Source organism: Falco rusticolus, chromosome 8 (assembly GCF_015220075.1).
Source record: "Falco rusticolus isolate bFalRus1 chromosome 8, bFalRus1.pri, whole genome shotgun sequence".
Classification (NCBI taxonomy): domain Eukaryota; kingdom Metazoa; phylum Chordata; class Aves; order Falconiformes; family Falconidae; genus Falco; species Falco rusticolus.
The window spans coordinates 12,356,202-12,372,915 of record NC_051194.1 but is presented as its reverse complement, the minus strand read 5'-3'; the positions used below and the strand labels follow the sequence as shown (position 1 = coordinate 12,372,915).

At 53.2% G+C, this 16,714-nt stretch overlaps 1 protein-coding gene across 6 annotated transcripts in view; it reads left to right on the top strand.

Annotated features, from left to right (window-relative positions):
* Nucleotides 1-14,277: 14,277 nt before the first annotated feature.
* Nucleotides 14,278-16,714, top strand: part of CSNK1A1 (casein kinase 1 alpha 1) — a 37,185-nt gene continuing 34,748 nt past the window's right edge. For 3 of the 6 annotated variants that reach the window (XM_037396419.1, XM_037396417.1, XM_037396418.1), the window contains exons 1-2: nucleotides 14,278-14,878; nucleotides 15,722-15,828. In XM_037396419.1, the coding sequence (XP_037252316.1) occupies nucleotides 14,756-14,878; nucleotides 15,722-15,828 (230 nt within the window). In that variant the 5' untranslated portion in view covers nucleotides 14,278-14,755. Of the gene's footprint in view, nucleotides 14,879-15,124; nucleotides 15,622-15,721; nucleotides 15,829-16,714 lie in introns of those variants that run through there. The other 3 variants (XM_037396422.1, XM_037396420.1, XM_037396423.1) reach the window with 2 other exon arrangements.

The window sequence follows — 16,714 nt, the reverse complement described above, 5'->3', positions numbered from 1 at the left end:
AAGTGATTACAGCCACCCACCCGTGGAGCTGGAGCTCCACGTGACCACCACCTCCTCCCAGCAGCACACCACGCTTTTGTCCTGGGCCACCCACACGCCCAGGGCACTCAGGCACCCCACTGCTGTCACCCCACCCCTGGGTGCAGTTGCTCCCCTATGCACGGTGAGGGCACAAGAAGATAAGCAGAGGTGCATCCCCTCGAGATTCACCATCACCTTTGCTATCAGGTGCCTCTGGAGTCCCACCAGCACCCGCTCATCCAGGCAAATTCTTGCAAGAGTGGTTCTTCTTGGAGTCACCACAGCAGCTGCTGCCTGTGCGGGAGATGTTGCAGGAGCTGACTTCTCTTGCTTGAGAGAGAAACAAAGGGTGGGAGGGAGGCAAGAGCAGCCCTTTGAAGCTGTCAAGCCAGTCTGTGTGCAAGCTCTCCATCCCTTGTTCCACTGACGCAACAGGGAGTGCCTCTGCCATGACAGGGCTTGTGTCTCCACCACAGGCAAGTGTAACAGCTGCCACCTTGAGAGGGATCATCATGCGCTTGATTCACTACTGAAGGCAGAAACCCAGCCCAGGAACCTCAGCCGCTGTGCTGTGTTTCACAGCATAGTAAGGTCACCTGAAGCAAAGACCTTGCCATAGGCCACCAGCTCCATGCACTGCCGGGAGGGAGGGAGGGCAGGGGTGGGTAGCCCCCAAGCTTTGTGCAGGAGAAGACCACAGCCAAGCGGCTTTTCAGGGGAGCAGCCTAATGCCGGAGATCTTCAGTTCATGAGCAGATAAACAACCAAGCAGGGAGAACCAGGCATTTCCACTGGCAGCTGTGGAGAGCTGCAGGTAGGCAGCTGCCTGGTGTGAATGGTGGTCTGACCTGGCAGGTCAGTGCTGGTGAGGCTGCCACATGCCAAGGCTGAGAAGACCGAGAGATGTGGCCAAACAAACTCAGAAGCGGTGAAAAGAGGCTGAGGTGGAAGGAGAGGTCCAGAAGCAGCAGAGAGGCTGCAGGACCAGCCCACGGTGTTGCCTACATGTCCTCCTCTACCCACCTCCTCATGTCTTAGCAAGGAGGATATTTTTCTGGGGAGGAGTTTGCTGTGGGAAAACCCCATCAGTGAATACTGTGGAACACAAAACAATGGCCAGGAGTCCCACATGCCGGTGGCACTGAAGTCTGGCAGCTGAGAGGAGAGCCTCCTGCACAGCCTGGGCAGCACCTGCCCAGACCCCGGGGTACAGCTCAGCCCCCCCGTTCCTGTCTGGTTATCCTGGCTCCAGCAACATGGGGCTTCTTGCCAAAGAGGCAGCGCCCAGTGGAGGCATGTTCTGCCCGTCAGTCACCACGGCTGAAAGCAGAGCTCCGCTGTGTGTCAGCAGCCAATACTTCATCTCCTGCCCTCCAGCCTCAAGATGACTGCAGCGTCAGAAGGACGTCACCATTATTAATATGTGCAGATGAGATGCCAGCTCCAGTTCCTCCACCCGCCTTGACTCACCAGCCTACGCCCCAGCTGCATAGGCACGATGATGGTGGAGAGCCACCAGCCTTGAGCCCTTCCAGTTAGAGACTTCTCTGCCCAGCCTTGGGTCCTGCTCTGGCCAAGGGGGATCACTGGGACATCCAGCAAGGATGTGGGGAATGAAACCAGGTTCACGTGGGCTGTCCAGCGAGATGGCCAGCCAGGCCTCCCACCACAGACCCTTGGGGACACAGTGCTGTACAGGACAGAGACGGGAAAGAGCTGCCAGGCAGATCAGTTGTTACAGGCAGGGAAGGAAGGGCTGAAGCGAAGGGTCAGTTTTCACAGCAAAGGGATGTTACCCACGGAGGATCATTGAGTGTGTCCAGAAATGATCTGAAAAAGGGCAGAGATAGCAAAGTGCCCATGTTTGCCACCAGCACTGAGCTCTTCAGAGCAGAGCAGACAAGGGCAGGCTGCCAGGAGCTGCCAGGTTCATCCTCCCGAACGGTGGGACAGCAAGGTGGCCAAAGAAACTCAGGTGAAGGCAGAACAGACACACAAAGCTGTCTTAACGCTGGTAGCCCGGTGATGGGCCCTGACTGGTGCGTCTCCTCCCAGCAAGGAGATCTTGGGGCTAGTGCTAAATGATGTTTCCAAAATGTTTGGAGCAAAGAAAACAGAAAATTCCCTGCAAGTGAGTAGGAAAGAAACAGGAGACGAGAAAGGATGCTTTGCCACTGCATAAGCCGGCAATGTGCCCATGCTCAGGAGGTTGCGTGTGGGTTTGGCTCTGCCCGTTGCATCCATCTCAAGAAGGATACAGAGGAGGCTCAGAGAAGGGAGGCAGGAATGCCCCAAGCTCCAGAGCAGCCTCTATATGAGGGACAGTTCCATGGACATGAAAAGGAATGATGGAAAGGGGTGTGATACAGATCTGCACCGTCTTGGGAGGCATCTGAGGGTGTGGAGGGGTGATTACTCACCATCTCTTCCAGTGCAGGAGTACAAGCTCCAAACGAAACTACCTGGAGGGAAGTTTAAAACAAGGAAAAGGAAGTGGTTCTTGGTGCAATGTATAGTTAGAGCGAGGAGCAACTTGCCACAGGATGTGACAGATGCAAAGCATTTAAACAGGAACTGGATGAATTCATGGAAGAAAAATCCTTTGGGTTATTAAATACAAAGAACCACCATCTCTTCCTTGAGGCTGGAGGACTGGTGGGAGCTCAGGGACTATTCTCAGGAAGTCTTGCTGTGCCCTTGCTCTGTGCCTCTGTAAACCTCTGCCATGGGCCACAGCTGGAGCCAGGATATTGGCCTAGATAAGCTGTCACGTGGCTCTGACATTTTGTCAAACTGCTGCCCTGAGATGAAGCCACAGACCGGGCAGCTCCCTGGGAACATGGCACACTGCTTCCTCACCCAAGGGCAGCCTGGGCTGCTCTGGCCACAGGCTCTGCAGGAAGGCTGCCCCACATGGGGCTCAGCCCCACCTGTGCCGTGTGCCAGACCAGTCCTGCCATCACAAAGATGTTCCCGCTCCCTTTGGGTTTAAGAGAACTGTTGATGATGATCAACTGAAGTTCACTATTTTTCTTCAAGTGCTTTTTGGAATGACTCACCATGGGGAACATCCCTCTGCCTGGACTCCTCTGGATTTCAGGCAGCATACAGCCTAACGAAAGCAAATACTTCTGCTGTTAACAGCTGTCTGGTGATGTCCTTGAGACAGAGGAGGGGAAAAGAGTCTGGGAATTCATGGAAACCACAACACATGTCCTGGTCACAAAAAAATTTTAAAAAGTTCTTTTGTTAGGATTCAGTCCCGCCTCTTTCACCAGCCTGCACCTCTGCGTGCATGTCTCCGCTGCTTAATGCTTGCAGGAGTTGTAATCAGCGCAGAGGTGGCAGGAGCTGGTTATTCGGACACAGCAGCTGACTGTAGTGTCTTCTGTTTGCCTGCTGCCACATGGTCTGATGATATGATCTGATCACTGTGACACACAGGCAGCACTACTGAATTCAGTCTGAGTTTGGAGATTTCAGAACATTGTCTCCAGTTCCCTGGGGTGATAAGGCAAACCTCACAGCAAGGGCACACAGAGGGATGCTGTCATGTGCCTGGAGTTCCCTGCAATGCACCAGTCCTCAGAAGCCAGGTACCAGCTGCTGGGTACAGAGATGTGACACCATCAGCTTTAATGGGAAGATCTGACTCCGGTCTGTCTCCTCTGTTGCATGAGAGAGGGTCCAGCAGAGGTGAAGCAAGGAGAAATTTCTATTTTTAGAAGCACTGGTTTTCAGGATAGTTTTTTGAAGAGGTGACTGACAGGACTTCATGTGCTCCAGACACTGAACACACCAGTCACAGTGTAGGTCACTCTGGAAGCTACTTGACCCTTGGGAACTGAACAGGACACCTAGGGGGGAATGATCCTTTTTGTAGCATCTGCCCCAACCTGCCATGAGAAATGATCCTGGTACAGCAGCACAGAGATGCTGAGGACATCCAGTGCCAAGGCTGGCAGAGAGCTCCCAACCAGGACCTGGCACCTGTTTTGACTTCATGCATTGCTGCTGCAGTTCATGCTGCAGCATTCAAGGGATGCTCTGGATGCATCGCTCACCTTTTGGCCAGCAGTGGCACAGGACAGAGAAATGCTGTCACCTGCTGCACCGCATGGCTGTGGCGGGTCCACCCTTGGGTAAATGACAAACACTCATTTCTTCCCCTCTGACCTCAGGCCATTTTTTGTTTCCCTGCAGAGGGGAGGCAGGTCCCACAAGTCTGAATTTTCTTGAGAAGCTTCAGAGTGATGTAAGTTGCCTGTCTCAGACAGCAGGTTGCATGCCAGTCCTAGAAGCCTGGCTCCATCAGCCTGGGTAGCACAGACTTGCTGTGGGGAGCCATGGCTCAGCACCACACACCTTCCCCTCCTCTGGAGACCTGGCAGACTCTGTGTCCTTCTGGAGGCAGGATCACAAGGGACCTTGGGAGAGCAAGGGAACTGCCTCACTTAGGAGAGAGGTGATAAGTCCTGTGCCTGAGTCACATGAGATTTCAATCTGCTCCCCAGGTGCTAGTGGGCTTTGGATCAAACCAGCAGCACCTGTAATCAGGGTGAGGCATCCTTGCTGTGTGACATTCCTTTGCCAGGCGTCAGTCACCACCACACAAATGTGGCCTCACAGACCGACCCAAAGCAGATGGATGCAGAAAGGAGCACGGGTGTGAGAGCTCTGCACCCGGAGCCTCACGCAGTGATAAATAAAACACCAGTTTTTTCACCCAGTCGCAATGCTAACAAGACCAGGCACAGAGCAGTGATTAGCAGGGCTGTGTTCCCACCATGAAGCTGCTCTGCAGATGAATCTGGTCCTGGGTTGTCAGAGGTGCCCCCCCGCTCAGCAGCAGGAACCAGCCTGCTGCTCCCCCTAGGCAGAGGACAACGCAGAGGGAGCTTGTGCCAGAGCTGCAGTCAGTGCAGAGCAGAAGGGAGGTTTGCACCTAGCTGGTGCTGCTCCCAGATTTGCATCGCGGGCACCAGCAAAGCCCCCTACTCTTCAAGACACCCAGCTACTTCCCAGGGCACCCAGACGTCTGGCCCTGTGCCTCTGAGCAGCGGGCAGCAGTTCAGTCTATGGCCAGAAAAAGCCATGGCCGAAAGCTGCCTTGCAGTGCCACAGAGCCCCAGTTAAGCTGTGCCCGCAGGGTCTTGCTGCCACTCAGCTCTGAGGCTGAAGCTGGCACATCCCTGGCTGGTTTGGAGCATGGGCATGGAGAGCTCAGGGCTGCCCGAGAGATCCTGCAGAGCCGTTTTCTGTGGCTACCTACATGTTGGCTGGAGCCTTTAACAAGGACACTTGCTTTTGCAAAACTGCAGCCCCTGCTCTCCTGAGCTGTGCTGAGCTGCTGTTCGTTGGTGCTAAAATTAGCCAAAGGCCCATCAACAAAAGAGCCCTTGAAAGAGCTCACTCTCAAGAGCATTAAAGCGGGACACCCTACACCCTTTTCATCTGCTCCTCAGATAATAAAGTGGGACCCAGTAGCGTGACTGCTGCTCTAGAGGAGATGTGAAGCAGGGCCTTGCGCATCAAGGGGCTGTCTGATTTGTTAGTGATATTTCCAGTACTGTGGCAACAATAACATGTGATGAGCCTTTCCCCTTATCTGGCACTTTCCACCTTGTGCTTTTCACAAACGCTAATGAACCAGAGCTCGTGATGATCTTTGCAGGAGGGGAGACAAAAAATCAGGCATAATCAAACAGCATCTCTCAGCCCATGTTGTTTTTTAATCGCAACAAGAATCAGATTTTGAATGACATGAAAAGCTGCTCCATTGAGTAGAGAAGATGTTCAGGCCTGCAGGTGACTGTTGGAAGGGACAAGACACAAGGGGATCCTACCCCTCGGAGGACATGCTCACGAAGAGGCTGGAGCCCCAGGTTTCCAGTTACAATTTGTCTGGAGTCAGGTGCTCCAGCCTGAGTCCAAATCCTGGGATAGTTTGCCCAGTAGCATCGCAGTACCATGTCTTGTGCATGGCTTCTGGGAGATGGGCAAGCACTCAGCATCCGTCAGAGCTAGTCTCCTTTGAATTCCCCCAGGATTTAGAAATCGGGAGGGTGGCCTAGGAAATATAAGATTTAAAAATCACAGAGACATTTACAAACAATCCCCAGGAGGGATGGAGCTCTTTTCCGCTGCACCAGGCTCTCTGGGGTGCTCTCAGACATGTTTTTCTTTCCAATCTTGGGAGGAAGCAACTTGCTTGGAAAAAAAATGGAAGGAATTGTAATGCCCTGACTCCACAGGGCTAACTCCATGACCCCTGAGGAGGTGCCGATAAAAGCCACCACATGACATGCCGTTAGCGATAAAATCACCTGACTCAGCAGCCCTTGATTGGGTCCCACATCATCCAAAGGCAGCCTCTAAGTATCTTAAGAGGAGGTGGGAGGCAGAGGGAGCATCCCTGCTGCAGAGGGGCCTGGGGGACAGGCAACACAGCCTCTGCTCATAGCTCTGTGTTATTTTTCCTGCAATGTGTAAGGACATCCAGAGCACCCCAAGAAGAGGGGTGGACTGTGCTCAGCTGGCTTTGGCCACTGGAGAGCAGCAGTGTCACCCAGCACAGCCAAACCTGCGCTGGGCAGACGAGACCGAGCTGGCCACATCCCACACTCCAGGCTCTTGCTCTGCTACTGCAGCAGCAGACACTCTACACCAGCTGCTTTTATTCCTCTTATCCTCCCTGGCATCCTAAACCACAGCACGTGGCATGTATAGACCCCATGTTCCCTAAAATGGTTCAAGAAATTATATTTAAGGGGAAGATTTACTTCAAGGTGTATCAGCCATCATCCACAAGCTGAATTATTTTGTGTCAGAGGAGACTCACTTCAATGATTTGAACCTGACTGATTTAAGCTGTCTCACAGAGGAAATGTGCCCTGGATGCCAAATACCAGTACTCTGCACTAACAGGGTAATTAATTCAAAAGCACCGGAGAAACTGCTGCTGAAGCCTTATCCGTAGCACTTGGCATGCAGTGAATCAGCTGTGCTGCCATTTACATCTTTTTTTGGCCCCTGACTTCTTCAGAGTCTCTCGCCTCACCTCCCAGTGCATCTGCTCAAGTACCCAAAGCAATTTCAAGTCTGACATCACTGCAAAGTTTGGACTTCGGTTTCACCCCCGTTCAGCAAATTGTCTCTAGCGATTGTGCCAAAGGAAAGGAGCTGCAGTTCCTTCATCTCCCTACAAACACTTCTGGAGCTGCACAGCCTCTTGGCACCGGATTAGGGAAGGAACCTACTTTTAGAAATCTTGTGGCCATACACAGTTAAGGCAAAGTAAAACAAGGTATCTCAAAGGAAATCAGGTAAGCTCCATCAAGAAAGAAATTTTAGGGATCTCGTGTCTCAACCTTTTTGCCTGGGTCGGTAGCCTGAGCTTTGCAGCAGAGCTGGGGCAATCCAAGCAGCCTGCAGACACTGCTGCTTGGCAATCATGATCACTAGAGAAACTGCAGGAAAGAGTCTTCCAGGGAACAAGTTCAATGGTAGAGCTTCAGCTGTGCACTAATGGCATTTCCTATGAATCATAAAAATTACTTGAAAATCCCCCTTTTCCTGCAGTACTTAAAACAACCTTCCCTCCAGCCAAGAATGTCCCAGACTGCAGAATTCCCCTCTAACTTCTTGCAAGGCTTGGAAATGGTGCTGTTAGCTTATGGACACCTTCTCCCCAGACCCCGATACCTTTGGTTCAATTCAAGCACTGCAAGAATATTTGTCCCACTGCCCCAGCCGTGCTCTGCGGACCTGGCCAGAGCTGTGCCCCAGCTCCAGGGCTCTCCATGTCCCTTCTTTGCTGCAGGACAAGCAAGGCATAATGCCACATCCACACTGTCGTGGCTGTGGATGATGGGGTCTATCTGGAGACACGATGTGGTCAAATGCAAGGGTTTGGCATAAGTGGAGAAGGCTCGCCCCAGCCTTGCCCTTCTCGTGCAGCAGTGCCAGAGATGAAATCCCAGGATCTGGGTCAGACACGGCATGGCTGCTTATGTCTTTTCTGATGCAATAAGGCGTCGTTGGTGCTGGCTGTAACCCTGGACCACAAGGGATGCCAACTTTCTGAGGGTTATGTGCGAACACTTGAAGCAGGCACCCTTGCCAAAAATAATGGTGCCTCTTGCCTTGTGCCAGAACTGGCATTGAAGCTTTGTGCTGAGAGCCAGCCTGGCAAATGCAGCCGGTGTCAGACTGCTCCAGAAAAACAGAGTTATTTTCAACCTGGACCAGTTCCCTGGGCTGGCTCCATGCAGCCCCATGACTGGCCCTGACAGCACAGGGGAGGGAGCAGCAGGAGGGCAGGGACAAGTGGCCCTGGCAGAGGGCCACCTCTTTGGTGCCTGTGGATGCCCTTGGTGTGGGTGGGTGTCAGGCAGGACATTGCCCAAGGAATGTGGAAGAACCAGATCCCTCCCACCCCACTGCAATGCCCTGGTGAGCCCCACATCACCCCGCTCTGCCAGAGTCACCTGCAGGGGAGCAGGGTTTGGCCAGATGGGTGGCAAAGCCACCACATGAGGTGTCCTCAGGTATGCAGACAGGACCGTCCAAAGGTGAGCTACCTCACGTGGCGTCCCAGCACAAGCCTGGTTTGGTTCCTACTGGCACAAGCTGCTCCTCTCCAGCTATTTTCCCAAATGCCGTAAGCTCTGCTAAAAATAGCTGGATGGAGAATCAGCTAAGGTCAGTGCAAAGCCAATGCCCATGGGCTCAGGGGGGAGGGCAAAGGCCCCTTCGTGAAGGGCACACTGCTGGTGTGATGGTGTGGGCAGGGGGAGCATGAGGAGATGCTAGAGCAGAATGGGTGCCCCAGACAAGCAACCTGCTGTGTCTATGAACCTGCAACCCAGATCTAATTTAAAACACAAATCCCTCAGCCATGGCAGAAGCTCACTTGCCCCTCCTGCCAAAGAGCAAAGAAATACTGAGATGACCTTGGCTGCCCAGGACTCAGTGAAACCCACTGGTGGTGTCTCAGCTTGTGCATCCAGGGTTTGCTCACTTACAGGAAAAACTGGGCGCAAAACCGCCTTGGCTTCTCCATCTCTCTGAAACACTAAACACCAGAGAGAGACAAGACCTTGGGCTGAAGGTACGGACCTTGCTTTTTCTTGGCTACACAGAGTACACAGGGCAAACATGTCCCTCTGGAGAGGGGCTAGTGCTAGGTGGTTGGAGGGATGAGCCAAAAGACAAAAGATAGTAGCTTTACTTCTGAAGGTCTTGGGTTTCTGCTGATTCCACTTTTCTTTTTCCTTTGCATCAGGTCCAGCTTTTTTGGACTTTGCCATGAGACAATCTGATTCCCTAAACCATCAGAAAACTAGCCTGGCAAAACAAGGGAATTGTCTCCTGCCAGGTCAGGAGGTGCATCAGCTCAGAAAGGGGCCAGACTGGTAGAGTGAGTGGCCAGGAGTGAGCAGGACTCTTCCTCTCGGCAGGGCATGGGATCTGTCAGCCTAGCTCAGCTGTGCCATGTAACTTTGCCCTTTGCTGTCCGTAACTTCCATAACTTTGCCCGTTGTGGTCTGTATTGCAGAGTGCTCAGGGTGTGCATCCCTGGTGCTCCTAGGTCCTACCTGCAGCAGCAGGAAGAAAGCTCTGGATGATGGCAGCTCCACTCCAGAGAGGCTCTGAGATTACACCTTGACCTGAACACGAACTGACTGCTCTGGAGCCAAGGCACTGCATGCCCTTTGACTTTTTCAAGCATGACTTTGCTTAGCTTGTCACTTCACTGTTCCTCCCTCCTCAGGAGCCTTTAGACAGGAGCCCAGGATATCCCTGCTGCCCAGGAGGATGAGCAGTTGCCTCCTGCTCCAACTTCACAGCAGTACGTATTTGCTGACACAGTTACAAGCATGGAAAGAGGATGCTGCTCCATCAGTGCTGCGTCAAACAGCTGGTTTATTACACTGAAAACACTCCTTTGCTGGGATCAAATTAAGGGGTTTGGAGATGCTCAGTTGCAAAGCAAGCACAAATAAAGGATGAGCAACACTGGGATCAAGGAGAGCTGGTCACACTGGAGGCTTGGTTGTGCAGCAGGACTTCTGACCTATCTTATGGAAAGGGAAGAGAGGGGATTTATTCCTTTCACTTTATCAAGTGGTGCAGCTATAAACGTATTTTCATTGTCTCAATGACCCTGAAAGATGTGAAAAATAATAATGAACAGGAGCTAAAGAACAGCTTGTGGATGCTTTAGCTGTCCAAGTTCACCCCATCCTCTTTGGTGGTGGTGCTGAGGCTGGTGTTCTCCCTGTTAGCACTGAATTCAATGACTCTCATGTTCTCTCCTGGGTACACCCTTCCAGGCAGCAGGAGGTGTTTCTTCAGTTTTCCCACCTGACCGCTCCTGTTTGGTGTTTTGGCTGACAGCATATCATTGCCAACAGGGGACAACCCTTGCACTGTCCCCTTAGAACTCCTTGAGCCATTCAAGTCACCAGTCTGGCAGAACATTAACCAGAGAAAACACCAAGAGAAACATTAGGAAAATTTTCTGTAGGCTTGGACAGCTGAACCAACCACAGCCTAAAAATCCCCTCACAACTTATATTTTCAGTACATCATAATTGATATAATTTTAAATCCAGTTGGTATCTCCATGGGGTTTACGTTTGTACGGATCTTGGTACTGTTTGTGTTTGTCTTCACCAATTTCTGTGCTTTCTTAAAGACTCAGGACACAAACCCCAAGGCAGAGGATGTCTGCAAGGGCAGACAGCTTTCAGACTGCCAGTATCGTCACCGCTCAGCGAGGCATCCCCCAAACGTGGTGCCATAGGATGTGGTTTTCTGCAAGGCTCTAGGAGGGGAATTTTCCTGTACTGTGGCATCAAGACCAAACAGATCCACTGGCAAAAATAAAAACCAGCAAAAGCTCTTGCGCAGGTAGACTTCATCCTCACATGGGGGGAGGATGCCACACAAGGTGAGACCCACCTCCAGATCTGATCAGTTTCTGGACATCTAGGATCCATCAGGCTGTGAGTCTCCTCCAACCTTATGCTCTGATAGTGTTGTTTGTTCACTGGGTTTAAATCTGCCTACCCAGAAATACACGTGCCTTCCCTCTTCTCTGAAACTGAACAAAGCTCTCCTTGCTACTCCTTGTGGAGACTTAAACGGATCCCCGGAGCCAATGAGACTTAAACCTAAAAGGTAGGATCCAACATGGTGTCCCCAGCCCAAAAACAGGTGTAGCCTGCAACCACAGGAGTGAGGAAATGGGAAACAGGCTGAGGTCATCTTGGCGTGGCAAACAGTGGGATGCTGGCACGTGGGGCTTTCCAGCTCTTCCTTCATGGAGCATCCAGAGCTGGAGATGGGGTGGAGGTTTTCCCCACACTCCCGGTGCCAGTGCAGGAGGGTGTTCACGGGTATCCTTAGTGCTCCCGGCCAGGGGTGGTGGAGCTGCAGCTCTGCTGGTAGGTCTTTCTTCTCTTCTGTATTCTGATTTTAGCTTGGTTTCTGCTGGCTGACTTCTGCCCTCTCTCTGCTATCCTCCAGCCTGTCCTGCAGCCCTTCCCACATTGCTTAGACTGATCCTCCTTTGAATCCCCCCATTCCCCCCTCCTCTCCTGCAGGACCCATTAGTGAATGCGTGTTAAAAATAGCAAAAGACAAAATATACCAAATTATTTCAGGCCACCTCTTCTGCACAACACCCACCTAGACGGCACACATTTGGGGGAAGGTGTGTGCCCGGGTGTGTTTGCACGGGGCTCAGCTGGGCCAGTCGAGGTCCCGTGTGATATTCCCCGGGTCAAGGCACCGGCAGTGTCCCTTGGACACAGGGATGTCCCCCGGCAGGCAGGAGGTGGCAGCATTGCATAGCCCAGCAGATCCTGCTCTCCTGAGTACCCAGGCGTAGTCTATTTAATGGCCAGGAGCTGCAGACCTGTTTTTCCAGCTCCTCCAAGGATACGTGACTCAAACCGAACGCCTCCAAACAGCTCAAATCCCATCCAAAGCAACCATTAAAACCAACAAAACCCCGAAGGCCGCTAAGTGCACATCAGTCCTAAGCTGTCTGCAAATCAGCATCAACAGCAGTCTGAGGGCAACTGAGGACACAGGGGCTCTGATTTTAGAAATGAGTGTGATGTTTAGATACCTCATTTGCCCTTGAAACTCCAGCCCCCTTAACTAGTGTGCAATGTATCTGAGCTCCTCCGCACAAGATCCACATTCCCTTTGAGTGACAAGAGTGCAGATATTCTTGCTTGCGCAAATGCTCCTTGACAGAACCGAGGTGGGAATGAGTTGGAGGCTAGCTTGCTCTCAGAGCATCATTTTCAATCTGGCACAGTTCAGGCTGATTTCGAGTCCTTCACATTTTATTTGTATTGAAGATGTGGAAAGACCTGTAGTAAAGCCTTGGATCTAAGGTCCCTAAAACACAAGGGGACCTTGGGGCTGATATTTGCAGTTCTTTTTTTCTCCAATTGCAGGACATTGCTGGCTGCTAGTCTTCCCTTTCCATTCCTCCTGGTCTCTCACTATGGAGTCATCCTGTAGCTGACTGAGTCCACCTCAGGAAGAAACGCAAATCACAGACTTTCCTCGCTGCCTAACAGTGAGATGGACAGGAGCCAGGACTTTTTTGCACTTGTACAGGCAGAAAGTGTTTGTATCACAGTGCCTTTGCCAAGCTAGAAAGCAACATGGTGAGTGCAATAAAAGCCTCTATCACTGTGTGGATGCTGTTCTGTTAAGAGGACTTCTCTACCTTTACATGAACAACTTCCTACAGATAATAGCAGTGTCCCAACGTGGACCTCTTAATCTCAGTTTTATCCAAACTAGTTAGCTATTCAAAGAAATCTGTGCATAGAGCAGTCAAAATCAAACTTTATTATTCATATGGCTTTGGGTGTGCCGGGCAAGCTGGAAGGCAGACTGCCTCCCTTAAAAACAGACACCCTGAGCAGGCTTTCCTTCTACCTACATGAGCTGAATTACTGTAGCTCATTTCTTTCTCCTGCAGACTGAATCATTTCCCAAATGTAGGCTTGCACAGCAGAAGAAGCTGCTCTGACAGGGAATGATGATGAGTCACCGGGAATTCACAGTTTTGTGTTCCTGCAAAGGAAAAACTCACAGCACCAAGCAAGGGGGCAACAGAGGAGATCTCGGTTTTGACAGACAGCAAGAAACAGCTCCTGGAGCATGAGTTGCTGGGTCAAAGCGATCTGGGGAAGGAGAGGAGCTGTGTGTAACAGCCACGTGAAGGCAGGGGGCTGCAGGGCCAAGAGGTGGCCATGACAGGTGGCTCTGCCCATGGTGTGGTCCTTGTGAGGGGCACCTGCACTGAGAAACCCCAGGAGGAGATGCATGCAGCCTGTCTGGGATCCGCAGTGCTGCACACCGCAATCCGAGCGGGCCGAGGCTGAAGGTCAGAGGGATAAATCGGACGCAGCAGGCCGAGCAGGGAAGGGTAATGAAGCAGATGTCGTGTGTACAGGAGCGGGGAAGGCGCCACCAGTCCCTCAGCTCAGGCCTGCAACCCGCCAGGCTGCAGATACCGCAGGGCCCGGGTGCTGCGGGAGGACAGGGACAGGTTGTTGTGGATTCTTACATACAAACGCGGAGTGCTAACGCACACACAGAGCGGGGCCTGCGGTTTAACAAGAACCTTGAATCAGCGCCAGCAGCCCAGACACAACCCCACACAGAAAGAGACATGAAGCGTGCGTCACGGCGGTGACTCTGACCCAGCTTTATCTCCCACTCCCTCACCCCGACAGCCACCTCGCAGCTGGCAAGGGCAGCCGCCCGGCTAGCCAGGCACTCCCTGACCCCGGAGGGCTGCCAGGGCGGGCGGGCTGAGCGGACACCTGGGCGACTCAGCGGGAGCCTCGCGGTTTGAGGCCTCCCCGCTCCCAGCCCCAAGCCGGGCAGCGCTCGAGGCAAGCCAGTCGAAGCCCGCCAGGCGGGGCACGGGGCCGCCTGTCCCTTTAAGAAGCGGGTGAGGGCACGCACGCTGCTCCCCGCCCGCTTCCGCCCGGGCCCGGGCTCCCCAGCGCGCATGCGCCCAGCTGCAGGCGGCGGCGCTGCGGGCCGGGGGCGGGTGAGGAGCGACGACGGCCGTTGGCTCCGGCGGCGGGCGGTGCGTGCGCATGCGTAGAATGCGCGTCACAGCCCCGCCCCTGCCCCGCCCGCCAGCCCCGCGCAGGCGCGCTGAGGGAGGGAGGTGGCCTGACCCTGGCGCAAGCGCGCCGGCCGCCCCGCCCCGTTCCCAGCGTGCCCCGCGCGGTGAAGAAGCGGCGGCTGCAGGCTGGGGGCATTTTGTGTCTGCGATAGCAGCAGTTGAGAGACAAGATGGCGGCGGCGGCCGAGTGAGGGACCGGCGGCGGCCGGGACCCGGCGGAGCCAGAGGGCTTCGCGGTTCCCTTCCCCTTCCCCCCTGCCCTTTCCTACCCTTAACAGCACCTCCGTGGCCGTTTCTCGTTTTTCTGGAGGTCTCTGAGAGCCGAGTGCTACCCGGCCAGGGAGCGGGACAGAGCCGCGGAGGGGGGCGCCCGCCGGAGGGGCCCGGCTGGAGCTGAGCGGCGGGGACCCGCCTGCCTTGTTCTGCCCCCCCCCCCCCCACGTTTCCCCCCCCGGCCCCGTCCCCCCCCCCCCCCCCCCTCCGGGGCGGCGGTAGAGCCCTCTTTCTCCCCCCAAACCTCTCGGCGCCGGGAGGGCCCCTCAGCCGCCCCTCGCCATGGCGAGTAGCAGCGGCTCCAAGGCCGAGTTCATTGTCGGAGGCAAATACAAGCTGGTGCGGAAGATCGGGTCGGGCTCCTTCGGGGACATCTATTTGGCGATCAACATCACCAACGGGGAGGTAAGGGCGGCTCGCACTCCCTCGCCTCCTTGGGCCCGTCGGCGCGGTCCCTTCTGCACCTCGGGGGGAACCGGAGACCAGCGATAATCTTCCTGAGGCCGACTTGAAGCGTGGTTTTGCTCCCCTTGCTCCCGGTGTCGCTGCCTGCGAGGCATCGGGCGGCCCTGGCTCGCTAGGGTGGCTCAGCCGCCCTCCGCGGGGTGGGGGAGTTGAAGGTGCGTAGCCGGGGGTGAGGGGCTCCCCCCGGTCCGAGGGCCTTCATCGCCGGGCGGGTGGCACTGCCCCTCCCGACAGCAGAGCCGTGCGGTCGTGGTGCATAGCTCGCTTGCGAATGGTAGGGAGAGGAGACCCCCATTGTGGGAAAATGTACTTTGTCTTTTATGAGCGGCCAAAGTCGTCCCTCTCCCGCCAGTCATCTGTCTGTCTCTCAGTTGGGGAACACTTTATCTCATTTTCATCAACAGTAGTAGAAACAAAGAAGATCCCCTGTTTCTTCAGCTCTTTTTTTCATGGTTTTTTTTTTCTTCCTCCCCCCTCACGGCTCTGAGCTGTAAAGAAGAAACACCCACGTATTTTCTTCCTGACTTACGGATCTGAAGACTACATCTCCAGCTCAGTTTCATGACCTGGGATGGATATTAATGTACAAATCATCACGATACGGATTTTATTTGAAGACACAACAAAATGCAGGACGTTGAACACTGAGAGCTTAAAAAATTATACCTCAATCAGCAGCAGGGGTGTGTGGGGAATATTGAAGTGCTGTGCCCCTTAAACCTCGGTGGCAAGGCTGTGCTTGGTGGACACTCTCCTCTGACTCCTTGTTCCCTCTCACTGTAGGAAGTTGCTGTAAAGTTGGAGTCTCAGAAGGCTAGACATCCCCAGCTCCTGTATGAAAGCAAACTATACAAGATTCTGCAGGGAGGAGTTGGCATCCCACATATACGGTAGGAAACATTCATGTAAGCCAGTACAGTGACTTTTCTTTAATGTTCGGGTGAGGCAGGACATTGCCATTAAAAACAGATTTATCTGGGAGGGATTGGGCTGTTGAGGGGGGGGGAAACTGTTCTCATTCTAAGCTTTACTACTAGTTGGGTGCCCTCCCCACTAGCCCCCTGTCTTGTCCTGTCCATTTGTACCGTGCTTTGAAAGTGAGATCTTTAGCAGTTCCTGAGCTGTGAGAAATTCCTGTTATTAGAACAGTGAGAGACTCTTTTCAGTTAGAGCCAGTGGTGTTCTTGATGAATTGAGAGTTTGGAGCCGGTACTGGAAATGGCTGCTTTCTTTTGTTGCTTGCTTTTTTTTTTCTTTCTTTTTTTTTTTTTGTTCCAACATGTCTTCCTCCTCCGCTCAGAAAATGGCGGATGGACGTGATTAACCCTCCCCCTTCTCTTGTTGGGACAAGGGACGTGCTCAGGCATGCATCTTTTCCTTTCATAGTTATGTGCTGCAAGGCTTGAGACTGCAGAGAACCTCAACCAGGAATGAAATGGCAGCCCCTTTCTGTTACCCGCAACAGATGCGTCACTAGGATTTCCGTACAGTTAAAAGTGCCAAGATTAATCCCTCCCAATTGCTCCTTACGCGGCTTCCTTGTTTCATATTCTGTCTGAAACTTTCAATAGTGTTTAATAATTTCCTGATCTAGAAGAAAATCGCTGGTGCAGCAGACTCTAGGAGGAGTTACCTCTCTTGAGGCAGAGGTGTTCTACTGTGTTCGTTCCCAACTACTGAATCTATGCATCAAAGTAGATTAAATGAAACTTCAGTTTTCTCCAGAAAGACTTTGTACAAGAAGTTGTTCTTTTTTTGAAACTTTGTTAATAGTTA